Below are 27867 nucleotides of genomic sequence, written 5' to 3'. Positions count from 1 at the left end.
CATCTTAACCGGCCTCAGGTGGCACTACTAAATGAAACTAAAATGATGGCCCAGTTCCTGTGCTCTATGCACTGACATGCTGGCTGAAGGAGTCCCAGACCAGGGCACGCAGAACTCAATACTCAAAGCTTTAGGGGACCTAGTGAGGTGGGCCAGTAAACTGGGAGATTGGCATTGATTCAATCCTAACTCCGCCATGAGACTTGACTTTCCCACCTCTGAAGGTATCCCCATGCTAAGATGGAGGCAATGTTCATCCCTTTTCTGCTTTTCCCTTAAAATCTCCTGTGTCCTAGTTAAGCTGTAGAGAAAGCTGGTTGTATTCTCATGGAAGTTTCCTTTGATTACAATGGCATTTGTATTTTTTATAATAGGTTATCAAACCATCCTTTCTGAGAAGGATGCCCACTGTAAAGGATTTTACATTTATGTCAATAATTAAGTAACATATAGGCTGGGGGCTTCCCAGGTCACTCAGTGGGTAAAGAATGTGCCTGCGATTCAGGAGATGTGGAAGACCCGGGTTTGATCCCTGGGTCGAGAAGATCCCTTGGAGGAGAACATGGCAATCCACTCCAGTATTCTTGCCTGGAGAATTCCATGGACAGAGGAGCCTGGTGGGCTACAGTCCAGGGGGTCACAGAGTCAGACATGGCTGAGCGACTGAGCACTCAAATAACATATAGCCTGAGACCAAACTGTCCTTACAGATGGAGGTGGTAATGCTGGGACCTCATCTGATCTTGTCCAGATGACCCAAGAATATTGCATATGATTTATAAATTCCCTCATCTTCTTTAAAAATTATTTTTACTTGGAGGAAAATGGCTTTACAATGTTGTATTTGGCTTCTGCAGTACAACAAACGTGACTAGCTACACGTATTCACATACCCCTCCCAGCGGAGCCTCCCTCCCCTCCCACCCTTCGAGAGCACGACAGAGCATGAGCCGACTCCCCGGGCCACGGCAGGCTCCCAGAGCAGCTTCCCACTAGCTGTCTGTCTGACACACGGTGGTGTAGATACGTCAGTGCTACTCTCTCAATGCATCCCACCTTCTATGTCTACAAGCTTCATTTTGGGGGGTGTGTGTGTTTGTGTGTGCAGGAAAAAAAAGAGAAAACATAAATCTTATGGTGTGTGAGAATGGAACTTCTATGACACAATACAGAATATAAGATTTCTATGATTTATAGTTCTCCTCTTTTAGAGCCATGAGTCAACTGATATTTGAAATTTATTCTGAAAACATGATTCGAACAAGTCTGGGGTTCCTGCACAAGAATACAGTTAATCTAAGATTTTAATTGGAATGAGATATTTGTTGTAACAAGAAATGTCTGTGGATTATTATTATTATTGTTTTTTGGGGGGTTGATGAGGCTCTTTCTTCAAATTCTCCCTTAAGCATTTTAGAAAAGCAGTTGTGCCCTGAAGCAGACATCCTATTAACACTGTGAGGCTAGTAATTTGCTCGTGTTTCCAAAATAGCCCCATTCACATATACTAAAGTGTCTGCTTATACAGAACTTCCACTCGTGTCGGGAGAACTACTATAATAATAAACCTTGGCATCCAAATCGAAACAGCATGTGGCTCCCAACAAATGTTTATGAAAACATTTGTTTTCTTACAGTCAGTTTAATTTTGAAATGTATGCCTAGGCCTGTGTACAAGGACGGTGTCTCTGGGACTCTGTTAATCCCCCCCACCTCCTCAAAACCAAACACACCTCTTAACCCTGGCCCCACACGTGACAGGACTCACCAGAAACAGGCACCATAGTGAAAAGTCAGGCCTGTGAGGTATGTCACTCTGAGACCACCCTAGAGAGGAGGCCCCAAGATCGCAGAGCCAAGGCCCCTCACGGCCCCTGGTAATTAGACACTAATAATGGACTGAAGGTGTAAAATTCACCTCCACTCACCACCAACAGACTAAACAATCCATAGGAAGAGAGAAACCTTTCTGTGAGGAGCAAGAATGAATAATACAGCAGAAAGCTTGCAAAAGCGTATCAACTTTGACAAACATAATGGAATAACAATGGCTATTTCAAAACTAATGGCATTAGATCTGAGTGAAACCCTAGACCGCATTCTGAACCATTAGAAGGCTGCTAGTTTATGAATTAACATTGGATTGATTTTTGTTCTTAATATCGCCAACTTCAATAATCACCAAGGTGTCTGATTTCTGATTTTTTTTTATTCATTACTTTGCTTCTCTTGAAGGACACTCAAGGAGGAAAAGAACCCTTACCGCGTGTAGATGGGTACTTCTCTTATTGTGAAAGAAAATGCACACTGCTAAATAGAGAAGGAAAACTATCATCATCGCTGTGTGACAGATGGGTATATATGATGTCCTCTATCACAGACCATTTAGCATTGATTATTCTTTTTTGTTCTGCAACACCAATGTCAACCTATATTTTTCTCAGGAAAGGCAATGAATGCTTTCTGGGATGGAAAAAGGACAAGAATCTCCATTTGTTAGTCAGTGATTTTTTTCAGAAAAACATATACAATTTATAACCTACAAATATTTTTAAAGGGGAATTAAATGAATGCTTTTAGTAAACTTTTTGGATTATTGGAATTTTTTTTTCCTAAAAGAGACTTGAAATTTGGGGATTTCAATTTGCACATGGGCTCATGAGGTTAACTTAGCATAGAAAGAATTAGAAATTCACCCACAGAGTGGTGTTTTAAGCATCCTTGAGAATAATATAGACAAATCTCACAGATAATGTTGGGCAAAAGAAACCAGAAACAACTGAGTACATTTTATACGATTCCACTTATAAAAAGCTCAAAAATGTGCTCAGTCACGTAGTCATATCCAACTCTGTGAGACGCCGTGGACTGTAGCCTACCAGGTTCCTCTGTCCATAGGATTTCCTAGGCAAGATTACTGGAGTGGGTTGCCATTTCCTCCACCAGGGGATCATGCCCACCCATGTGAGATCGAACCTGAGTCACCTGCATTGGCAGGTGGATTCTTTACCATTGTGCCACCTGGGAAGTTCAAAAATGGGAGAAGCTAACCTATGCTGTTAGAGGTCACAGGATGATTGCACTTGGCAGGGGAGGTAACTGGAAATAGAAATGAGGGGTCTTCAGGCCGCCTGTACCCTTCCATCCCTTCTTTTGGGTGCTGGGTACATCGTATGTCACTTATGAAAAACTGTCATACTGTATGCTTATGATTTGGGGCCTTTTCTGAATACATGCTTCAGTAAAAAGTTTGAAAAAAAAAGGATTAAAAATTCATAGCACTGTGAAGCTAGAGTGCGATCACAACTGGTTTCACAGTGGTCATATATGTGAGTATACTGAAGTCCTGCAATAATTGTTTCTAAACTTACAACCTAAAACCTATTTCACAGAATGTAATTTTAGTGGCTTCTGAGAGTTCTGATTTTATCCATGAATTTAACAACTGACTCATGATGACCCAAGGTAATTTGAAAGTTGAGTGTGTGTTGAAGTTGGGTTAGGTGGGTAGCGGGTAGCAGGGGAGGGATAATTAGATTCTCTAAAGGATGAAAACATTCACATCTTCCTTTTGCTGAAGTCAATAACAGAATGCTTCCGTGGTTTTCATCTGTTTGGTCACAGAAGCTGTGAGCTTCCAGATAGCTGTGAAACGAGGCTTCGATGTTGAATTTGCCAAAAAAACTTTCCTGGTGTTTGAATGCTCAGTTGCTCAGTTGTGTCCAACTCTTTGCAACCCCATGGACTGTAGCCAGCTGACTCTGTAGAGAGCGGCTCTCTGCTGACTATAAGGATGCTATGGCTATGTACAAGATCAAAGTAATGCTTTTGAAGGTCAGGGTATTCAAGTCTAAGTTTTAGAGACGAGTTGAGGGTCTCTCAGGAGAGCACTCAGCAGATGGACAGGGCAGAAATGTTCATCTTTGAGTGCTAATTGCAATTCCATCACTAATTTGAATGCACTGGAATAACTTAGAGAATATTACTTGACTTAATAGAATATTTTTTAAAAAGCTCACCTTTTGGGATCGATAATTTTGTAGAGTTTTCCATTGTGAGTCTGGGTCATACTTTTACTACTTGATAGAATGTAAACTTCACCTATGGAGAGAGAAATGCAGTAAGTTAGTTCACAGTATTGTAAGGCTTCACCTTCTATTGACTGCGTGTGCATGCTCTGTTGCTAAGTCGTGTCTGACTCTTTGCGACCTCATGTACTGTAGCCCACTAGACTCCTCTGACAATGGGATTATCTCAGCAAGAATACTAGAGCAGGTTGTGATGTCCTCCTCCAGGGGATCTTCCTCACCCAGGGATCAAATTCAAGTCTCCTATGTCTACTGCATTGGCAGGTGGATTTTTTTTTAATCACTGGTTCTTTACCATTTGGGAAGCCCCATGTGTATGTGTATATTGGGCTTCCCAGGTGGCGCCCATGGTAAAGAATCCGCCTGCCAATGCAGGAGACACAGGAGATGTGGGTTCAATCCCTGGGTTGGAAAGATTTCCTGGAGGAGGCATGGCAGCCCACTCCAGTATTCTTGCCTGGAGAATCCCATGGACAGAGGGGCCTGGCGGGCTACAGTCCATGGTGTGGCAAAAGAGTTGGACATGACTGAGCAACTAAGCACTCACAGTACATATATATTATATACTCGTACATCCTCAGATCACTTGCCTGAAGATTATGAGAGCTTCCTAAGTCCACCCTCAGTGCATCCGGACTCCAGTCACTTCTTCCCACGTCTCCCCATTGCTCTGGTATGAGCAGAGGATGGTCTCTCACCCGGATGGTGGCCACAGCCTCCTAACTGATCGCCCTGCTCTTACGCTTATTCCTCTACGTTCACTCTCAGTGTATCAGAGGCAGAGATTCCTTAAAAGGCAAACTAGAGTGTATAAATCAGAGAAGGTGATGGCACCCACTCCAGTGTTCCTGCCTGGAAAATCCCATGGACGGAGGAGCCTGGTGGGCTGCAGTCCATGGGGTCGCTAAGAGTCGGACATAACTGAGCGACTTCACTCTCGCTTTTCACTTTCCTGCATTGGAGAAGGAAATGGCAATCCACTCCAGTGTTCTTGCCTGGAGAATCCCAGGGACGGGGGAGCCTGGTGGGCTGTCGTCTATGGGATCACACAGAGTCGGACACGACTGAAGTGACTTAGCAGCAGCAGCAGAATGTATAAATTTGATTACACTCTTCTGGATCAACACCCTCCAATGACTTCTAATTTCCCTCCAATGGCTGCTACTCTCTCTCCAAGCCAAGGCTAAGTCCTGACAGTGGTCTATGACCATGTGCCCCACCTATTGCTCTGATGCCATCTGCAAAGTTTTTAGCCTCACTGGCCTCCTGACTTTGGAAACGAGAGGCAAGGTCCTGGCCCAGCATCCTGTTCTAGGCCCCCGCTGTCCTTGGCTCCTCCTGTCTGAGCATCTGTCCAGGTCCTGTCTGTCAGTAGATCACCACCAGGTGCATTTTCCCTCTTTCATCTGTGCTTATGTCATATTTCTTGACTGTACTATTTATTTATTTTAATAGATCTTTTTGATTTGGACCATTTTTAAAGTCTTTATTAAATTTGTTACCATATTGCTTCTGTTTTCTGTTTTGGCTTTTTTGGCTTTGAGGCATGTGGGGTCTTGGCTCCCTGACCAGGGATGGGACCCCCTGCACTGGAAGGCGAAGTCTTAACCACTGGACCACTTGGGAAGCCCCCTTATTGTGTTATTTAAAAGTACCCTTGTCCCAATTCCTAGTACACTGTGCCAACTCTCTCCTCAGGAGAGAACCACTCTCATTTATGACCATTCCTTCCATATAATTCAATACATAGAACTGATCATATGAATAGGGAATTAGAAGTTGTTTTTATGATTATATCCTTATGAGATTTTAAAATTTATATTTGTTTCTCATTCATGAAATAGTCTTTGATGTAGTCTATATTTCTCTATTTTACTCTGTTATTGTGTATTAAGCACACCCTACTGCTTTCTCACTTCTGGAAAGGATATTATGGGACTTATAATAAAGGCATGACACAACAGAAAAAATGGCATTAAAAAATTAAGGAATGTAAGTAAAAAATTCATATTTGTTTCATCAACTACTTTATATAGTTTACCATTTAATCCTTAAAACAAACCCATTCTGATTTTATGGTTAAACACACACACACACACACACACACACACACATCCAGAAAAAACTCAGTAAAAAAAATCTAACTCACTTTATTATAGGACTCTTAATTAAAAACCAAAGAGTTTACATTGAAGAGTGAAAGTATATTTACTCTAAATTATGAAATATACAAGATAGTTTTGGTTTTGGACAGTAAGAACTGTGTATGCCTCATTTCTGGTTCTCCTCCCAACATTGTATTAAGTATGGACAGATATTTGGACATTTTAACCACGGTGGGGTGACGGTGGTAGGATACATGATGGTGAGTTATTGGCAGTAAGGTCTGGGGAAACCAAAACAATTCATCAAGATGATTCTAAATACTTTCTCTAACTCTGTCACAAACAATTTGATCCTAATTTATACTTTAAAATCCGAGTTTGCCAATGACGTTTAAATTACACTACAGAAGACTGAAGTGAGAAAGGCTATATTTCTGGTTCATTTGAATGGGGTAGAAGAATTTCAAGGCAGACTTAAATGCAAGATGCTTGCAATGCTAAAACAAGGAAGAGACAGACTGGGCTACTCTTCTTGGATCCCCATATTCCTGCAGCTCTGGAATCGGTGCTTTGTGCTGCAGGAATCTAGTTTGAGTTCCTTGGCAACCAAAGTGAATGGCATGGAGGTATTTCTGAGGAATTCTCTGTTTGGTGGAGGAAAAGCAAATCTGAACATTTAGAGTAAATAATTATGATTTAGATGAAAACACAACTCTTCTTTCTTAATACCTAGAAATTCATGTCCAAGGCTAAGGAAGCATGGTAGCCATAGTTTGTTTGGATATCATTCTTTAAAGGGAATCATTATGATAGCTACATTTATCTCTGAAATTTAAAACTGGTAGCATTTAATTCTTTGGTAACATTCCAATTATCAACCTCTTTTTGCTTTTTAAACTGCATATACATTTTGGATAATATATCAACAAATAAATTGTATGTTATCCTGAAGATTATCAAGGAGAAGATAATTTTCATTCTGTTGGGAAGCAGATCTATAATCTCAGATTATTTCCAACAAATTTCATGCCTTGATGGGCAAAAAAATAAAAAATTAGGAAATAAAGTGAGATTCAGATTGCAACCTATCTTAAATTTATTCTAAGAGACATGGATAAGTGGAAAGGTTTTCAAACAGAGAATGTAAACAAATGACTTAACTGCTTCAAAAATATCAGTAGCCATTTGAAATTCTCTCTCTCTCTCTAAGATTCAAAAATTCTCTTTTGTTTCCAACTCCCATCTTCCTGCTTTGTTTCTTTCATGTTTCTGGAGTAGAAATAAGATTTAAAGACCCCCCAGAGAAAGTTTATTGGAAGAGAATACTGAACTGGTCATCTTTGCTGGAGGTTACATTTCCAACAAATGGAGGTTGAGATTATTTTGCTTGTTTTTCAGAGTAGAACAGAGCCTCTTGGGCAAAGATTGAGAATGGAACTTAACAGAAATAGTTTGTACAGTACCTAATTCGTCTTCTCCAAATCCCAAAATGTGACCTGAAAAGTAACCTCTACAGGAACCACCATTGCCAAGACAGAGTGGTTTTTCTTGCCATTGCTTGCTCACAGGACTTTGCTGGAGGGTTAAGAAATTCCTACAAGAAAAACATACCAGAAACCTATGATGAAAATGTGCTTTTGCCTAAAAGACACAATGACATGTTTAAAATAAAGCTTGTAATAAATAATTCTTGTGCCACGGACCTGGCTTCTAAAGGGAAAAATAATATTGCCCAGAATGTGTGTGAATACTCTGAAATTCCCATGTGAGGAAAAAGTACTTAAAGATGACATTTTGTTTGGAGGGGGTGGGTACTAAAAGTACCTGAGTATGAGAAATACCCTCCCCTTCATCTGGAGAATGATACCTCCTGTCCAGGACTAGACATCATGCTGCGCTCTTAATCAGAGAGAGGGACAGGGGAAGAACACAGGGTCAGTTCACTTTTCTATTTCCTTTTAGTCACCAAGCATATCAGCTCTGTCATATGCCTGAATGACAGTGACTTGGGAAACAAGATCCTTATTTTGGGCTTCATTACAGAGTTTCTTATAATTATTGATAATGTGACCTCTAAGCTTTAGGCTAAAATTTAATTTTGCAGTATTCCTATCAATAGAGAGAAATTAAGGTCTGTTGCCAAAAGTCCTGAGAGTCTGGCAAAAAAAAAAAAAAAAACAAACAAAATTCTTAGCCTTCCAATAATTTTTAAAATATTTACTTAACTCATGTAAAACTACATTTTTTTCAATTTACTCATGATCATGGTAAATTTATGTTAAGGATGAAGGAAAGAGCCTAAATAATATGAAATGTCCATCTGAAGACTTCTCTGCTCTTAAAAACTATTTTATGAATTTGATCAAGTCTGTTTCAAAAGCATCTTTTAGGAAATTCTTTAATTCCCCCCACCATACATGGTGGAACTAAAAGTAAATAACAGGACTTCCTTCATGGTCCAGTGGTTAAGAATCCACCTGCCAATGGAGGGGACACGGGTTCAGTCCCTGGTCCAGGGATATTCCACATGCTGCAGAGCAACAAAGTCTGTGAGCTGCAACTATTGAAGTCCAGGCTCTAGAGCCCATGAGCTGCAACAAGAGAAGCTACCACAATGAGAAGGCTGTGCATGGTAACAAGAGAGTAGCCCCAGCTCACTGCAAGGAGAGAAAGCCCTTGTGCAGCAAGGAAGACCTAACACAGCCAAAAGAAAAAAAGAAGAGAAAGACTAACTGGGAGGATTGAAACAAAATAAATATTAATAAACCATAGTTTTTAATACAATAGTTTTAACAATAGTTTTTACACGCTCGACCTCCAAAGGGTGACATGCATTTGAATATTTTTTGATGATTTGGATATGTCATTCCATCTATCAAACAGTGGTGTCATGAAGCCTACCCATTACGATCTGCAAACACGTAGCTTCCATAGAGTCTTTCTGACTGGCAGCCTCGGTAAACAAATCCACCAACCAAAGGACCATTACTGAATGGCTTGAATTCTAAAAGTGATGGCTCACTTTCTGGAAATAAATAGACATAACATTAGATTAAATGAAACATATTTTTATAAAGGAAAACTAATGTAGGCCAGGGGGCTTCCCAGGTGGCGCTAGTGGTAACAACCTTGCCAATACAGGAGACATAAGAGATGCAGGTTCAATCCCTGCATCAGAAAGATTCCTTGGTGGAGGGCATGGCAACCCACTCCAGTATTCTTGCCTGGAGAATCCCATGGACAGAGGAGCCTGGCGGGCTACATACAGTTCATGGGGTCACAAAGGGTCGGACATGACTGAAGCCACTTTGCACGCATGCACGCACAATGTAGGCCATGCCACAATTACTAGAGTAATTTACTTTAACTCTGAAATGTGTTCCATGATGCATGAGATGGATTCTTGCTATAGATCTTCAGCGAAAATAATTAACCCTTTTGCTTTAATATTATAAAATGTACAGGGCTTCCATGCATAGCAGAATGAAACAAAAATGCTCTGCAAATGCTTATTGTTATTATAACTTCCAATACATAGCAAATTTTCAATGACAGTATCTCTGAACATTTTAGAAATTGTGGACTTTAGAACTAAAATACTTAAACAAATAATACTTAATTTTTTTAATATTGAGTTTTTTGTAGAAATACTGTGTATACCTCCTAAACTGAGTCAAACCTCTGTCAAATTCTAGAAAATGTTTAAGTTTACACTTTAATGAAAATCATGGTACATAAAAGGTCTTCAAAACCACATTTGTTGCATATTTCAAAACACTGTCACTTAGTCAAGTAATATCTTCATTTAAAATGTTTTAAGAGTTTTTGTTTACAGGGTCATGTGGTTAACAAAGTCTATTTCAGTCATTCCTTCAGAATTACATGTGAATAGTCATGTATCTCAATCTTTCCATGCATGTTATTATGTTCTCAAAAATAAAGATGCCAATTACAATGAAAAAGATACAAAGCCAGATGGAAATTAATCTGAAAATTACTTATTACATCCTTAAATAAGTCACTATCAACAGGAAGTCTTTAGGCAAAAGCTTGTGTGGAAAGACAAAAATTCTAAAGTCCTTCCGCTTCCCATGTGATTATGGTGAATAGGTGAATGTGTGCTCAGTCAGTCATGTCCAACTCTTTGCAACTCCATAGACTATAGCCCTCCAGGCTCCTCTGTCCATGGGATTTTCCTGGCAAGAATACTGGAGTGGGTTGCCATTTCCTTCTTAGGGGATCTTCCTGACTCAGGGATCGATCCCAAGTCTCTTGCATCTCCTGCACTGCAGGCTGATTCTTGACCGCTGAGCCACCGAGGGTGCCTGATGATGGTGAACATGATATTATAAAAAGTAGAACAATTAAATTTTAAGTGAATTTAATTTAATTCTCTCCCAGGGTACTGAGAGGCAGCAAAGCTGAATGTCTAAGGTCATGAGCTCTGGAATCAGGCTACCTAGGTTCAAATCCAGATCCTGTCACTTTCGTGGTGTGACCAGTAACCTTTCTGCGTCTCAGCTTTCTCATCTGTACAGTGTGAACAGTAAGAGGACTTCCAGGATTTCTCTGTAAATGAAATGAGTGAAGTTTGTCAAGTACTTATTACAGGCCCTGGCATGTAGTAAATGCTGTGGATGTGGTTATTTGTGGGGTTTTTTTTTCTGATTTATTGAGGAATAATTGACAAATAAAATTTGATATATATAAATAGTAAAAGAATTCTGCAGCTGTGTTTTTAATATATAAATGTAGGATCATCCATATTGTAATCAGTTTCAGCTGAACCCAAATTAATGTGATTGTAGAATTTAGTTTAATCTACAAATATAGCTAAAATTCCCACAGGCTAGTGACTCATTAGATTTTTTTTTCTAACCACATTATTCTTTGGTTTGGCTTTTATAAGATGTACACACACATACACGAATACCTGAAAAAAAATAAAGTAAAATAACTGAATACTACATGAACCAGCACAGCTGCTTCATTCCTGGTACTAAATAAATATCTGTATTGAATGAATAGAAGAAGTAATCAATTCAATAATCTTCATCTACTATGTTCCCTGAATCATAATCATATTTGATATACTGTTTCCTCCAAAATAAGTAAATACAAAAGTGTGGAAAAATAATAACTTTATATTTTAATATGTATCTCAAATACTCTAGTAATCATGTCATTAAAAATAAGATCTAAACATTCCATCTTCATGACTTGGGTAAATAACATGTTTTTATAAGTCTATTACTTTGTTTTCTCTAAAATAAACACCTTTAAAAAATACATTCTTATTTGAAACACATAATTTTCCTAATTGCTGAGACTAGCATGTTGGGTATTGAGAAATTTCTTACCCTTAACACTTATTTTTTTCCACTGTATATAAGATGTTAGGACAAGTTCTCTCTTATATATTAAATAAATAGAAGGTATTCATCTTGATTCTCAGATGAGCAAAATATAAACTGCTAACTTTTGAAGGTCCATTAAATTTTTTGGACCTACAGAGCAGCATTCAATCCACGGGGAGGGTAATTACCCAAATGGAGCCCCTAGGGCTTGTAAGAATCACTGGACCTTTAAGAAGCCAGCAACTGATTCTGTTACCACTGTTAGGCCAGTGTTCTGATGCTTTCCTAAATGCTTATTTTGCAGAAATCCTTTTCTCTTCAATTAATACACTAAAATAAAACAAAGCCCAAATGAAAGCCCAAATCAACAAATTATGCTCTACTTACCATAATCTTTCCCCTTTATGATCTGTAGGATTCTGGCCGATGATCTGTTCTTTCCATTGGAGTCTGAACAAAGTATTGTTAAATTGATGTTTATATCAGTGGGGTGTCGATCCACAGCGCATCTGCAACAAAAGTGGGGACACTCATGAATTCCTACCAGGGTATCTTCCAAACTCAGAGATGCCTGACACGGGAACCCTTTGTGGGCTGGCAAGGATCCTAGGGAGGATTTAATTTGGAATCTCTAGAAACCGCCGAAGGAAACATCCTGTTTGTTTACTCTGCTGAAGTTTAATGAGCTCTGGAGTGTATTTCTTAATTTCTTTTGGTACCTCCCTCCATTATGAACCTGTACGCTGACTTAAAACATGTGCTAGTCTGTTGTTACGGGAAAGCACGGATATGATACCTGGGTAACGTACAAGAGTAGGAACAGTGGTACCATCAACTCACACCTGCAATCCATGCTACAGGATACGTGGTCCCTGAGTTGTGATGATCCAGCATTATGATGCTGTGGAAGTGTTACATGGTGAGGAGAAACTGTACTTCAAGTTTTGATCTTCTCCCAGACTAATGACATGTGGTACAATACTCTCTTGTGATGCTGGGCAGAGGCAACTATAGTTCCCAGCAACTCGCGCCATCACTAGAGGAATCAACAATGCATAGACAACCACTCTGTATCCCTACAACCATCCTGCTTTCCACTTTCAGTATAACATTTGATAAATATTGAAATATTTGATATTTGATAAATACCTCATGAAAACATAAGCATTCAACATAATGGCTTCCCTGGTGGCTCAGATGGTAACGAATTGGCTGGCAATGAAGGAGACCCAGGTTCAATCCCTGGGTCAGGAAGATCCCCTGGAGAAGGAAATGGCTACCCATTCCAGTACTCTTGCCTGAGAAATCCCATGGACAGAGGAGCCTGGCAGGCTACAAGTCCGTAGCGTCACAAAGAGTCAGATACTACTGAGCGACTAACACAGAAAGTGAAGTCGCTCAGTTGTGTCCGACTCCTTGCGACCCCATGGACTGTAGCCTACCAGGCTCCTCCGTCCATGGGATTTTCCAGGCAAGAGTACTGGAGTGGGTTGCCATTTCCTTCTCCAGGGGATCTTCCCGACCCAGGGATCGAACCCAGGTCTCCTGCATTGTAGGCAGACGCTTTACCATCTGAGCCACCAGGGAAGTCTAGCACAGACACACATTCAATCAAATAGGCTCTATGTTAAAAGATTTTGTCTAACTGTATACTAACGTAAGTATTGTGAGCATGTTTAAAGTGAACTAGACTAAGCTATGACGTTTGGTAGATGAGGACCATTAAGTGCCTTTTCCACTTATAGTATTTTCAACTTGCAATGGTTTCACTGTAACTTAACCCCATTGTAAGACAAGGAAGGTGTGTATTAGTTACAGTATTAATTTTGTGTTTCTTTTTTTTAAAGATTTTTTTAAAAATGTGGACCATTTTTAAAATGTCTTTATTGAATTTTCTATAATACTGCTTCTGTTTTATTTTCTTGCTTTTTAGCTATGAGGCATTTGGGAATCTTAGCTCCCTGACCAGGGATTGAACTTGCATCCATTGCATTGAAAGGCAGTCTTAACCATTGGACCACAAGAGAAATCCCTTGTGTTTCTTACATAGAATAAGTACATTCTAAAGTGTGGGCTGCCCTCACAAAGGGGAGCATGCACTCCAGTTTAAGGAATAAAATAAAGCTGGCCTTCACAACCACTAAAGTCCTTCACGTGGACTCTGACTTCATGTTCACCCCCAATCTATGGCCAGAATATTTCTGTGACTTAAGCCACTGACTGTAAACTCTATGAGGAAAGGAACAATTTTCAATCTCTTTATCACTGTTATTTCTGTTCCTTAGTTCAAATCCAGGAATATAAGGAGGGCTCAATATTTGTTCAATGTTTCAGCCAATGAGTGACTAGGTATGGGGAGTGTGGGTTGAGGGAAGAATGAAATTGAATAATATTTTTGAAATTTCCACAAATTTGGAAAACAGACCTGCACTGTTTTCAGATTTCTTAAGCTTGGCATTACTGACATTTGGTACCAGATATGTCTCTTTTTCTGAGAGGAAAAGGGGGCTGTTCTGAGCATTGTAGGCTATTTAGCAGCATCTCTGGCCTCCACCCATTATGTGTCAGTAGCATGACCTACTCCTTCTAATTTGTGGAAACCAAAATGCTTCTAGACACTGCCAAATGTCCACTGATGGCAAAATCATCCCATTGGGAATCACTGCTTTAGGCTAACAAAATACATTCATGACAAAAACAAAATCATTGGGAATTTTAAAATAAATTAAATTTTTAAAAAATCTGAGAGTAGGGTCTGGGACATGAGTGACATAAGATTCATAAGCAGCAATTATTTAAACAACAACAATGAAATAAAACCTGTTGGGGCCAGATGATCTCATTCATATTAGAGAAACTATAAGCCTGATCTGCCAAAGGTGGGTAGCTGTTCTGTAGCCAGAGTCCCTTTCTTGTCCTCATTAATTCAATGATTCCTGGAATACAATGATTGGCAGGGATCATGACACAGACCTGCAGTGACTTAAGGTGGAACCAAGTCCATATAGGGTTTCAAATTTTTCCTGTATTGCTTTTCTTTTGAAGATGGAGAAACTCTGACCAAGAAAAAAGTTTGACCTGTTTCTAACAAGAAAGAGGAAATCTGGAGGAAAAGGTGAGGTCTCCCAAAAGTGAAGCCTCTGGAGGCCATGAGGTCTAGCTCTGGCTGAGTACCAAATTCATAAGGTCCACTTGGCCCTTTTAACCTTTTTTCAGTTCAGTTCAGTCACTCAGTCATGTCCCACTCTTTGTGACCCCATGGACTGCAGCATGCCAGGCTTCCCTGTCCATCACCAACTCCGGGAGCCTACTCAAACTCATGTTCATCACGTTGGTGATGCCATCCAACCATCTCATCCTCTGTCGTCCTCTTCTCCTCCTGCCTTTAATCTTTCCCAGCATCAGGGTCTTTTCAAATGAGTCAGTTCTTCATATCAGGTGGCCAAAGTATTGGAGTTTCAGCTTCAGCATCAGTCCTTTCAATAAATATTCAGGACTGACTTCCTTTAGGATGGACTGGTTGGATCTCCTTACAGTCCAACGGACTCTCAAGAATCTTCTCCAACCTTTTTTAGTTTCTTATATAAAAAAAGCCCTGACAGTGAAACTTCTCTATATGATACTATTATTGTTGTTTAGTTGCTAAGTTGTGTTCAGTTCTTTGTGATTCCATGGACTGTAGCCTGCCAGGCTCCAGTGTCCATGGAATTCTCCAGGCAAGAATACTGGAATGGGTTGCCATTTCCTTTTCCAGGGGATCTTTTTGACCCAGTGATTTTAACCCACGTTTCCTGCATTGCAGATGGATTCCTTACCTCTGAGCCACCTGAGAAGCCCATATGATACTATACTCACATCATTAAACATGTATCCAACCCACAGGATGTACAACACTAAGTGAAGTGAAAGTGTTAGTCGCTTAGTCCTGTCTCTTTGCGACCCCATGGACTCTAGCCCACCAGGCTCCTCTGTCCGTGGAATTCTTCAGGCAAGAACACTGGAGTAGGTTGCCATTTCTTTCTCCAGGGGATCTTCCTGACCCAGGGATTGAATCTGGGTCTCCTGCATTGCAGAGAGATTCTTTAATGTAAATTACAGTGTTTGGGTGGTAATGATGTGTCAGTGTAGATTTCTCAGTTGTAACAAATGACCACTTGGGTGGGGCATGTTGACAGTGGGGGAGTCAATGCTTATGTAGGGGTTGTATGGGAAATCTCCTTGCTTTCTGTTGAATTTTGCTGTGAACTTCAAACTAACCTAAAAATTAAAATGTCTATTAAAAAGAGGGAAGGAGGTACCTGATGCCAGCTACCTAAAAGTGCTGGCTGACAGTTACCAGTAAGAGGATAAGCACAAGGGTCTTGGTCTGCTGCTCTGCACCAAGGTGCTTAATAAAAGTCAGCTTTGCTCTGTAGCCAATAATTTTGGATTTCAGTTTCCTTTCTGCTTTATTAAATCCTCTTCTGCTTGAAATACTTTCAGAGGGAGGCAGATTGTTCAGCCCTCTACCGCCGGAGGATGTACGACTCCACAGCACAGGCACTCTGCCACGTGTAAGGTCTGGGGAGCACTCCGCCCTGTGTTTTTACACGGAGGGGCGGGACTCCCCGGGAGGGGTGCATGAAGGGTCCGGTGGGATTGCGGTGACTCAGGCTGCTCCGACTTCAAACTGCTGCTCGGTGGTGGCATCTGTGCCTTCTGAGCTCCAGGAATGGAATGTGACGGTTTCCTCCACATCCTGAGCCCACCTTAAGTATTCCCTGTCGCCCAGATTTTAAGATCTGCTGAGATGCCAAAAAGGAAATGAACTGTAGACTTGGGCTTTGATGGAGGGGAGATGAAGGGCAGGAGGGATTATAAAAAGAAAAAGTTCGAGAAATACTCACCTTGCACATAATGAACACTCAATAAACATTAAATAGCAATAATAACTTAACTAGTAAATGAATAAATGTGGCCAGATATCCCTTAGTATGAGTAACAGACCACAGACTGAATGAAGCCTTCATCATAGAACTGCTATACAGAATTATACTTCCTTGCATTTTTCAAGTGTATCCCAAATTTCTCACTCTACATACTTCTTTTTTTGGTGGGGGGTGGCACTGAATGGCATATGAGATCTTAGTTCCCCAATCAGGGATTGAACCCACGTCCCCCACACTGGAAGTATGGAGTCCTAACCACTAGACTGACAGGGAGGTCCCTCTAGTTAGTGGTCGTTTCTTTATGATTCACTGTAGCAAACAGTCAATCTGAATTCCTTTAATATTTATAATTTTTTTCAAGTAAAAAGGTTAACATTTAGCTCAACTCCTTCCAAATGCCTGAGTCATCTTATATTAAGTGAAGCTATGATAATAAGAACCATAATTTATTTAAAATCTATCAATTGTGTCAGATACGCTAGTGCTTCACTTACAGATTTGTATTTAATCAGTACAGCATCCTTGCAAGGTGGATATTACCATCCTTACTTACTGTATAAGGAAATTAACATTTAGAAGTGTTTAAGACCTGGGTTCAATCCCTGGGTTGGGAAGATCCCCTGGAGGAGGGCATGGCAACCCACTCCAGTATTCTTGCAGGAAGAAGCCCCATGGACAAAGGAGCCTGGCGGGCTACAGTCTATGGGGTTGCAAAGAGTCAGATACAACTTAGCGACTGAACAACAACAGAGACAAAGGTTTATTGTTTGTCTGAAGTGTTCAGTTTGAAGTCTTAATCATGACACTAGCCCACAGTGTTTATCTAATAAGAACTGTCCAAAATGTTAAGGTGATTTTTCTCTGTGAATTTGCCCTTTGTCTTGTCTAATCTGCCTTCTCAATCTGCTTCACACGTTAATAGAAGAAAGAGAACAAAATGCTGGGTGACAAGGAAGCAGTGTGATTTTAGCGGCACAGTGTTGGATGAGACTCTCGGCTGCTCTGTGCCTGGAAACTCTCCTTTCCCCACTTTGTGAATCCCTGCTCTGCGGTAAGGCAGGAGAGAGAAGAGGCTTGGATTCTCACCTGCCTGGATCATGGAGGCCGTGGGCAAACACTTCTGGGGGCTGGTTGGTGCTGTTGAAGTGCGGGTTGCTCCTGGGTATGGAATAAGGCACGTGGCACATGTCAGTATCCACGTCCAGCCGGAGCACGGAACCTGTGAAGTCGCTGAGGAATCAGAGGACAGCGTAAGGGTTTTCTGTTACGCATTTCACCTACACTAAATGCAGGAAGGTTACTCTATGGCTAAAAAAATAAAATAAAAACCACCTCCCCTCATTTGAGAAAAAATTATTAACGTTCCAAATGAAACCAGAGACTGTTTTGTTTCAGACCAGCACCGAGACACAGACAGCTCGAGGGTGACGGAAGGCTGTGGCATCGGTGGGGTGCTGCGTTTGGCATCCAGCCTCTAAAATGTTTTTTTTTTTTCCCCAATCCACGTGTTTAACATCCCCTGAGAAGTTCCACTGAACGACGTCAGTCCATTAGATAGTGTGGAAGGTAGCTGTTGTAGAACCCCCATGGGAGGAACTGGTGTGAGGACATCTCAGAAGAGCGACTTCCAAAACTACCACATCAGCAGATTTATTGGATTCCCTTCATGTTATAAAAGCAGATGCTGATAATAACAGTTAAATAATTTAACCAAGGTGATCTAATTCAGTTTTTAATTCACTTAAAACACTTTACCATCAAGGGGCACCTGCTTTTCTGTTTTGTTTTTTACCTTAATCCATCCATTTCTTCCATATCATCCAACGTGATCATCCCATCACCGAGGATGATGTATAGAAAGCCGTCAGGACCGAAGAGCAGCTGTCCTCCCAGGTGCTTTCTATGAAGTTCGGCAACTTCAAGAAATACTCTGGCCGTTCGTAGATCAACTTGATGGGGGTTTTTCCTACGTGGTGGGGACGAAAGAAATCATGATTGTGAAATTCGTCAGGTGAACCCAGAGAAAGCAAATAGGATACCAATAGGGAAGCACACACGTGGTATGTAAATAAGTAAACATACTGAAGGTATGTGTATAAAAATTGCTGAAAAATTACGTTAGTTTCTAGGTTTCCCAAGTGGCATTTGAGAGGGAAGAGAATTGTGGAAAATGCCAAAGCTACCATTTTTCACAATTTTCCTTAAAGACACAATCGGGATGTTCAGCCAGATGGAGACTGAGGTTTAATTACTGCCACCTGATGGTAAATTATTTGTAACTTCTAAACAAAAAATTACAAAGACACAGTGAGAAAAATAACAGCAACCATTTTTTAAATGATACCTGGATACTGTGTATTCCACAACTCTAAGAATATGATCATGAGGCCCCATAGCCCACCGTTCTTGGTTGGTGGTATAAGACACATATAGCTTTCCATTTTTCTTGTAATTGGGATGGAATGCAAGGCTTAGCAGTCCTCTTTCATCTCCTCCCTGCAGTCAAATGAAAAACACAAAGAATTGTGAAGTTAATTATGTTCTTTATTGTGTTTCGACTGGAACCCCCAAAAGAGTCCCTTTCTTCTTCCTGGATAACCTTTGTCCAAACTCTTTTCTTTCCTTCGTTGCCTACTGCACACAAAAAAGATTATAAAACATTTCACTTTGCAGAACTCTTTAAAGGTTAGAAACAAGACAGTTGTCTTGTGTGGTTATCTACGCACAAGACACTTACACCACTTTTGTGAAGTGATTTGTGTATGTAATCTGGGGAAGCCAGGAAGACAAGTTGAAGTGCTGTGAAGAATTCTCTGCTGGGTTACTAGGCTGCTTGTAGTTCACAGAAGACAAATAAAAAGGTTCATAATCAGCAGTCACTTCTAATCCAAGTCTCCCAAACCTAAAACACAGTGCGGGCTGCCAACTCCCACTGTCTTGGCAATCTATTTAGAAAACAGTTAAATTGCTTGTGTAATATGTAAACCTTTGTTTTACCCTGGAGGCATCTACATCAGTTGTCACAACCATGGTGGTCTGTTCGTCATAGCTAGGTAATAAGCAGCCTTGGCCTAGAAATGAGGTATTTTTACATAGATCCTTTTGCTGCCTTGAGTTTTTTCTTTATAGAAAGATGGAGAAATGAGAGGAGAGCTAAAAGCCAGGGCTAGGGTGGGGGTGGGAAAAATCCTAGAGAGGAAAGGGGACACTAGGAAATAAAAGAAAAATCCCAAACAACTTTCTTTTGTTATTATATGTATGTCAAGAATTGTATACATTAGGCATGCCAAATGCTGTAACAATTAAAACATCATCGTGTGCTTAAATAGAAAGGCATTTTATCTTTATTTTCTGCTAATTCAGCTTGATGAAACTCAATATGGTCTTAGCATTTGTTTTATCCCACAAGTAGTCTAGGAATTTCTATAATGAAATCAAAGTATCTAAAATTATCAAGATCAGATACTTCAAGTTCACATCCTGGTAAGCTAGTGAGCACTTCGTCTGTAGTCTGCTGAGTTATGTACAATGGCAAAAAATGTGACCAAAACTGCCCTTAGGACATCACCTTATCCATGCTATTTCATTAAACAGCACATCTCTTAGGGTGAAAAGCTGCAAGCTACTCCTTAGACTAGTGTCAGAGGAGCAAAAAAATCTAATACTGCAATTTCTTCACTGGGTTATGCTCCATCATTCTCCTGCCTTTGTTCCCCAGAAGAGCTTGTGTTACTAGAAATGTATGATGGTGTGTGCAGTTTGTATGCTACATGGACTTGTGAATTTAAGTTCTAGGCATAAAAGTTTACTTTTAAGAAACATTGTTTATTTCCTGGATTAGAGAAAAACTGCTTTCATATGTATGCCATCCAAAGCAGAAACATCCAAACTTTAAGTGTGTGTAAGTAATAAAGTGGGTGCAAATATCCCAGAACTACTAAGTTATTATTCAAAAGGCCAGCCTCTTCATTTGCATATCACAATATGATTAATTTTAACAATGAGAACTATCTCACTGAAGGGTAAGTCTTTAATTTTTTTGGATTATCTTATTATGATGATTTTAATATTGACTCATCTTTCTTCTTACATCTTTATTAAACAGATAGCTCTTGCCTTTCTTATGAGACATTGAAAACAGGGATGTGTAACTAATATTTGATTATAGAAAAACCAGTGCACATCTAAACCTCCCTTACGGCTGTAGAAGGAGGCCTAGGGGTGGGATTTAGTTTGTAATTAATTCCTCTTCCGGATACATCCCCCTCTAAAGCTGTGAATGCAGGTTAAGTACTGCATGCCCACTTCACAAATGTTTGCGTTCCACTAGAAGAAGATTTTGTTGAATGTAGTTCTTTTGTAGTCTTTAATCAAATCATCTGAAAGACAATTTGAGCTGGCTAGCAACATGGTTTAAAACTGCTGGTTGCTTTTTGGGAATTAGGTGTAGAATTCATGCACGGTAGAGAGATAGATGGAAAGAGAGATTTAAATAAATCCACAAGTGATAGAAGACGGTTGTTTACCTTAGAGATTGACGTATCTCACGAATGAATTTGGAGTTGGGGGGGGGTGGGCATCACTGATTTTTATTAAAGGGCCAAATATGAAAACAGAATGAGACATCTGAATGACAAGTAAATAAATCAAGAAAGTCATTTCAAAAATGTCCTGAATTTTTCAGGTTATAGGATTTACATTTGTTTAGGTGGTACTGGTGGTAAAGAACTCTCCTGCCAATGCAGGAAACATAAGAGATGCAGGTTTGATCCCTGGGTCAGGAAGATCCCTGGAGGAGGGCATGGCAACCCACTCCAGTATTCTTGCCTGGAGAATGCCATGGGCAGAGGAGCCTGGCGGGCTACAGTCCATAGGTCGCATGGAGTTGGACACAACTGAAGCTATTTAGCACACACACAATAGTTACACATGATTTCACTTTTCTAAAGTCAATTTCCAGGTGAAAAGTAGTGTTCTGGGTGGTTTAGAAACAGGACTAATGACTCAAGTCATTTCAGAGAAATATTCACTTTCATAATTATAGTGATGAAAAAATTTAATATACTGTGTAAACAACCTAGGGTGTCTCTCAAAACTAGCTTTTTAAATTATATCATATACCACAATTCAAACATTGGGAAGGAAGGATATTTGACTCCTGTCGGTATTTTAAAGTATTGGTAGGCTCACATTTAGCTTGAATTAGCCTGCAGAGGTATGCTGTCCATTTAAAGTATGTTACAAATCATAAGAATGGAGAAGTATGTCGACTGGGCACGAAGTTTTAACTTTGGACCAGGGTCAGAGACTATAATGCCAGAACCACCATGAGATTTTTGAGGCTTCCAGACCTTCTGTGGTTGCCAGAAGGTTCATCAGCGCATTGCCACCTGAGAGTCTGAGTGTTGACCCCTGGCGCCAGGATCGAAAAAACGGCCCAGCTCTCGCAGGCTCATCAGAAAGCCCTTATGTCAATGTTACCATCTTCTTACTCTTTCCCATTCTTTCCCTTCATTATGTGTAGTTTTATGGGATGAAAAACCAAGCACTCCTCTCAGAAATATCAAATTATTGCACTGTTTCTGCTGAGCATCTGGGGCAAATGAACCTCTAGTGATTAATTAGTTCAACCAAAGTTGTCTTAAAAGGGAGACAAACATAGTCCTAGATGGCAAGCGGAAGCTCCGCGGTGCAGGGAGCCACACCTTTCCAATGACACTGACTTCTGACATCATACTTGTGAAAACTGTTAACCTAATGTCCAAAATGTTTACCCTGAGTGATGTGAGAAAGAGTAATGTGTCCAAATATTCACATTATACTTTGTACTTTATTACTCAAACCAAATGCTTTGTGTATCTGCTGCTGGGAGTGACCTCCACTGCCTGAACCAAACAGGCAAAAAGTAGTTTACAACAACACTTAAGAGTTTCCTCTATTTGGATAATGCTTTTTTTCTTTTTTTTTCAAGTTCACCGATGGAAGCTTCAACAGAATATCATTACAGGTTACCATGAGCCCCTTTCTTCCCCGTGCTCAGGCCTCTCAATACCACATCAACTTCTGGACAGCCTTTCACCAAGCACCAAAATCAGGCACTTGCATGATTTGAAAATAATGTCCATGATTTGAAAATAATACACTTTGAAACCTTGAGATCAACCCATGTTTCAGAGTGCATCATAAAACCTTCTTTAGGAACTTTTGTTAAGTAGTTAACCACCATTGTAATCATCGTCCAGCTCTCAGGAACAATTTCACGGGGTCAGCAGAAAAGAGACAAAGCCCATAAACAAAGGGTATTGATGACTTTCATGTAAGTACAAGATGAGATCTAGTCCTACAGTTTTGAGATAAACTCTTCCCTGGTGAACACACCACAGTTCTAACCAAAGGACTACAAATATTCCTCTTTGAAGAAGAGGAAGCAGCTGTTGAAAAAGAGAGGGACTCATGAGATGATTCTAACAGGAAGTATGTTTTACTTTTTTAATAGAAATTGTGGGGCATGGCCTTTCATTATGGTATTTTAAAGAAAACATTCCAATGTTTTCATATTTCAATGTGGCTAAAGTTTTTTTCTAAATTTTTTCTGATTTCTGCCTGCTTTAAAACTGGCCTTAATATTTTCTGTCTGGCAACTGACTTGTGTGTTTTAGGAAACAGGGCTGGGCTGCGCTGAGCTGGGAGCATCATTTCTCAATTTTGCAGTTCGCTTAGTGGCCCTCTGGCAAGTGACTGGCTTCACGTTCAGTGATCTATAGAACAGCCCTATGGTATAGAGAAAGCAAGGAAGTGTCAAGTAAATAAGGCACTCCCTGTTACTGTCTTGTAGAACAAAAAGCGCATTTAACACTCACTCAGCAAATATTTATTGAATATCTACTGCGTGTTAGGCATTATACTTGGCACCAGGGGTGAGATAATCAATAAGAACCAATTCCTGTCTTCCAGGTGCTTATCCAAGGAAGCAGGTAACAAAGTTTTCAGTTGTTATTTCCCCTATAACTTCTTCTTTATGATGCTAATTTGAGATGCAGGGCAGTTAATGCTTCACTATTATAAATATGCATGGCTGCAAACCAAGCATTAAAGAGAGTAAATACCTATTCTGGGTAACTTCTGACACAAAGTTTAATTAGCATATTTTCAATGAGCTTTCTCCACTCTAAAATGTGGTAAAAAAAAGAAAAAAACCTTGGTTTTATGACAGATAAATTACATGAAGATTAGGCAGAGTGTCTGCAAATAGTAAAACCATCTTCTAAATTTATCTTACATCTGTTACCCAGAAAAACACGTATGAATGAAGACCTCTGGTAGAACTTTTGTTCTCTTAGTAATGAAGGAGTTTCTAGGAATTAACATAAGAACAGACTGGTGGCACTTAAAATTCTCTATAAAATATATACTTTTATTAAAAGGCAAGTCACACATTACCTTTATTAATTGTCTTAATGTCTATGTTTTAATGGCACATTATCAGGAAAGGAACAAGAGAACTTGGAGACCAATGTGAGCCCCTCCCCGTACAAGCCTGTGCTGCTGCTGCTTATTTTTTTTTAAGCCTGTGCTTCTTAGATTGGAGCCTTTTGCTATTAAGAAATGACAAGCAGGTTTATTTGAGAATCGTTCATTCAAATACAATACCAGGTTTCTGTTACTGCTGTAAAAAATCAGCATAAACTTAGTGGCTCAAAACAATACAATTAGATTATCTTAAAATTAGTAAGTTAGAATCCAACACAGATCTCACTGAGCTAAAGAATTGTGTTTTCAGAACCATGGTCCTTTCTAGAAGCTCTTAGAGGAGAAGTCATTTCTTGTTCCAACTTCTAGAAGCCCCTGGCATTCCTTGGATGCTGCTGCCTTCCTTCCATCTTCAAAGTCAATAATAGCAGGGTTGAATTCTCATCGCTCCCACTCTGACCTTCTCTGTGCCCTCTCTACTTTTAAGGATTTGTGATGACACTGAACCCACGCGGATAATTCAGTATAATCTTAATTCCATTGCAACCTCAATTCCCATTTGCCAATTAGGATGAGGAAGTTTTGGCAGGGGGAGCTTCCCCAGTGGCTCAGATGATAAAGAAATGGCTTGCAATGCCGGAGCCCCAGGTTTGATTCCTGGTCTGGGAAGATCTCCTGAAGAAGGGAATGGCTACCCAATCTAGTATTCTTGCCTGGAGAATTCAATGGACAGAGGAACCTGGCGGGCTACAGTCCATGGGGTTGCAAAGAGTCAGACATAACTGAGCGACTTGCACTCACTAATATCTTTTGGGGAAGGGCATTTTCTGTGTACTACACTATTTTAATCTGTTTTTTTAAAAGGATCGAAAGCACTGATGACTTGAGCCATCTTGGCTGTGCTCTGAAGGAGAGGATGAACGAAACTCACCCATACATTCACAAGGAAATATCCAAGGAGAAGATGCCTGGTGCTGGATAAGACTCTTGAGAGTCCCTTGGACAATAAGATCAAACCAGTGGATCATAAAAGAAATCAACCCTGAATACTCATTGGAAGGACTGATGTTGAAACTGAAACTCCAGTACTTGGACCACTTGATGTGAAGACCCAACTCATTGGGAAAGACCCTGATGGAGGGAAAGACTGAAGGCAGGAGGACAAAGGGATGACAGAGAATGAGATGGCTAGATAGCATACCAATTCAATGGACATGAACTTGGGCAATCTCCGGGAGATAGCGAGAGGCAGGGAAGCCTGGCATGCTGCAGTTCACAGGTTCACAAAGACGTGACTTAGGGACTGAACAGAAACCACAGCAGTGACCTCAGGAGAGCACTGTCACGGCCAGCCAGTGTCACAAGAACAACCAACACCCTTCAAAGTGAAGTGAAAGCACTTTTCAGAATGGAGGAGGAGAAAGTGGAGACCACCTATATGTGGGCACAGATGAACTCAGTCAAGAGCAGAACTCCTGTGTTAATCACAGGATGCTAAGAAGGTAAAATTAATGTAGGCAAAAACCATTTCCAAGCACTAGAGGACTTCAATCTCATTAAAACTTTATGTTGGCTTGTTCATAAGTTTTGAAAAGCACTGTATTCATTTCTCCACAACTCCTGGAAAAGATGAGAAGCATTGCTCTTCAACAGTTCCAAAAGTCTAATTTGGTCTCAGAAGAGGAGTCAATCTCCTGAAGAACCCAGAGGGCTTATGGGAGGGGCTGCATGATGTTATAGCACAGAATGATGTGGGCTGTTGTATAATATAATGAAGAATGTACTTGATTTTTGGCCCTGTTTCTTGACACAGAGCTCTTAAAACCATTGGAATTTCCTGAGTGATAGGAGCGTCTTTTGTTCTTCATTAGCCTTACCTGAGTTTATGCTAACAAAGTGACTTTTGGTATTTCCCCTATCCCCCATAGGTTCAGGGCTTCCCTGGTGGCTCAGTAGTAAAGAATCCACCTGTAATGCAGGAGATGCGGGTTTGATCCCTGGGGTCAGGAAAATCCTCTGGAGAAGGAAATGGCAACCCACTCCAGTATTCTTGCCTGGGAAATCTCATGGACAGAGGAGCCGGGAAGGCTACAGTCCATGGGGTTGCAAAGAGTCAGACACAACTGAACAACTAAACAACAATCACAACAATAGATAGCTTCAGGATGGAGACTGGTAGCCAGAGGAGCCAAAAGATGTAATTGGGGGGTTAGAAGTTTCAGTCCCACCCACCAACCTCCAGGGAGGGGAGAGGGACTGGAAGTTGAGTTCAGTCACCAATGGTCATGACTTCATCAATCAGTGAAGCCTCCCTAAAACCTTAAGTGGAGGAGTCTGGAGAGCTCCCAGGTGGGTCAACATTTGAGGCACTAGAGGGTGGTGCCCCTGGAGAAGGCATGGGAGCTCTATGTCCCCCTAACTTCTATACCTTGTCCTACACTCCCTTGTAACTAAATGCTCCTGAGTTATAGCTTTTATAACAAACCTGTGGTGAAAAGTGAAAGTATTAGTTGCTCAGTCGTGTCTGACTGTTTGCGACTCCATGGTCTTATATATAGCCCGCCAGGCTCCTCTGTTCATGGAATTCTCCAAGCTAGAATACTGGAATGGGTTGCCATTTCCTGCTCCAGGGGATCTTCCCAACCCAGGGATCAAACTCAGGCCTCCCACACTGCAGGCAGATTCTTTACCATCTGAGCCACTGGGAAAGCCCAACAAACCTGTTATAGTAAGTAAGGCAACTTCCTGAGTTCTGTGAGTTGCTCATGGGAACCCCTGAATATGTAGTTAGCTGGGCAGAAATGTGGGTAGTGTGGGGACCCATTTATAGCTGGTGTCTGTAGGGGAGGCAGTCTTGTAGGATTGAACCCTTAGTCTGCGGGGCCTGGGTGAACTCTGGATAGTTAGTGTCAGAAATGAACTGAATTGTTGAACACCCAGTGAGTGCTGGAGGACTGGTTGATGTGAGAAAACCACGCCCCCCACCAGACCAAAAAAAACCACTTTGTCATTTGGTCTCAGAAAACATTCCAGAAAAAACCTGAGAGGTTCTTTAGCTCTGGGATCTAATGCCTGATGATCTGAGGTGGAGCTGATGTAATAGAAATAGAAATAAAGTGCACAATAAATGTAATGAACTTGAATTATCCAGAAACCATCCACCCACCCTGTCCAAGGAAAAACTGTCTTCCACGAAACCAGTCCCTGGTACCCAGAAGGTTGGGGACCGCTGCTCTATACCTTGTATCCTCTTTCTAGGAAGGAGTTCATGGTCAACTCTATCGAAGAAGTTTAAATTATACTTGGAATGATTTGGTAGTCTTCCTGTTAAACAAATTTTATTTTGGAAATGGACCTTTTTTTTTTTTTTTTTGGAATATCTTGTGCCATTTTATTACTCACTCTTCTGGCTTTTCTTACTTTCACTGTTCTCTGAGCATGAAACCACAATATACTGAGGACCTATCACTTATAGTACTAATTCTCCCCTTTTCTTTAAAATTTCCTCAATTTTTCCAGATTTGGCTTTTCTTTTAAATAAGTTTGTCTGTAACTTACTCCGAGTTTCCTGATAATGAATGCTCTTCGTGGCACTGTCTTATCTCCTTAAGGCCTCTGCTATGCTTAATTGTATTTACCCTCTGTTCCAGTGCTTTAAAAAAGTATTTACAGTTTTCAAATGCTGGCAGGACCCATGCTCACCTAGACCACACTCTGACAAAGAGGTCTGTCCTGCTTCATATGAAGTTGGAGAACTGCTAGGAGATACCCCAGTAAGTCAGAGCTTTTAGGAAGTGTTTTATGGGGTGTATAATTTCTGGTATGGAGCAATTAGGCCACATCAAATGTACGTTTAGGGTTGTACGTTTTACCTTCTGGTGGTAGCAAATGCAAAAACAGACGAGAAAAGCACAAATGA

The 27867-nt window shown here is 40.5% G+C and overlaps 1 protein-coding gene across 1 annotated transcript in view; it reads right to left on the bottom strand.

Moving 5' to 3' along the window:
• Positions 1 to 27867, bottom strand: part of LOC122694165 (hedgehog interacting protein) — a 105134-nt gene that overhangs the window by 19871 nt on the left and 57396 nt on the right. Inside the window, exons 5-11 of the mRNA XM_043902521.1 lie at positions 18823 to 18974; positions 18271 to 18444; positions 17565 to 17708; positions 11938 to 12059; positions 9095 to 9218; positions 7657 to 7787; positions 4020 to 4101 (exon numbers count right to left, since the gene is read on the bottom strand). Coding sequence (XP_043758456.1) covers positions 4020 to 4101; positions 7657 to 7787; positions 9095 to 9218; positions 11938 to 12059; positions 17565 to 17708; positions 18271 to 18444; positions 18823 to 18974 — 929 coding nt within the window. The remainder of the gene's footprint in view (positions 1 to 4019; positions 4102 to 7656; positions 7788 to 9094; positions 9219 to 11937; positions 12060 to 17564; positions 17709 to 18270; positions 18445 to 18822; positions 18975 to 27867) is intronic.

This window comes from Cervus elaphus, chromosome 5 (genome assembly GCF_910594005.1).
Source record: "Cervus elaphus chromosome 5, mCerEla1.1, whole genome shotgun sequence".
NCBI lineage: Eukaryota > Metazoa > Chordata > Mammalia > Artiodactyla > Cervidae > Cervus > Cervus elaphus.
Note: the sequence above shows the minus strand (reverse complement) of the source record. Positions and strands in the feature narration are given on the sequence as shown.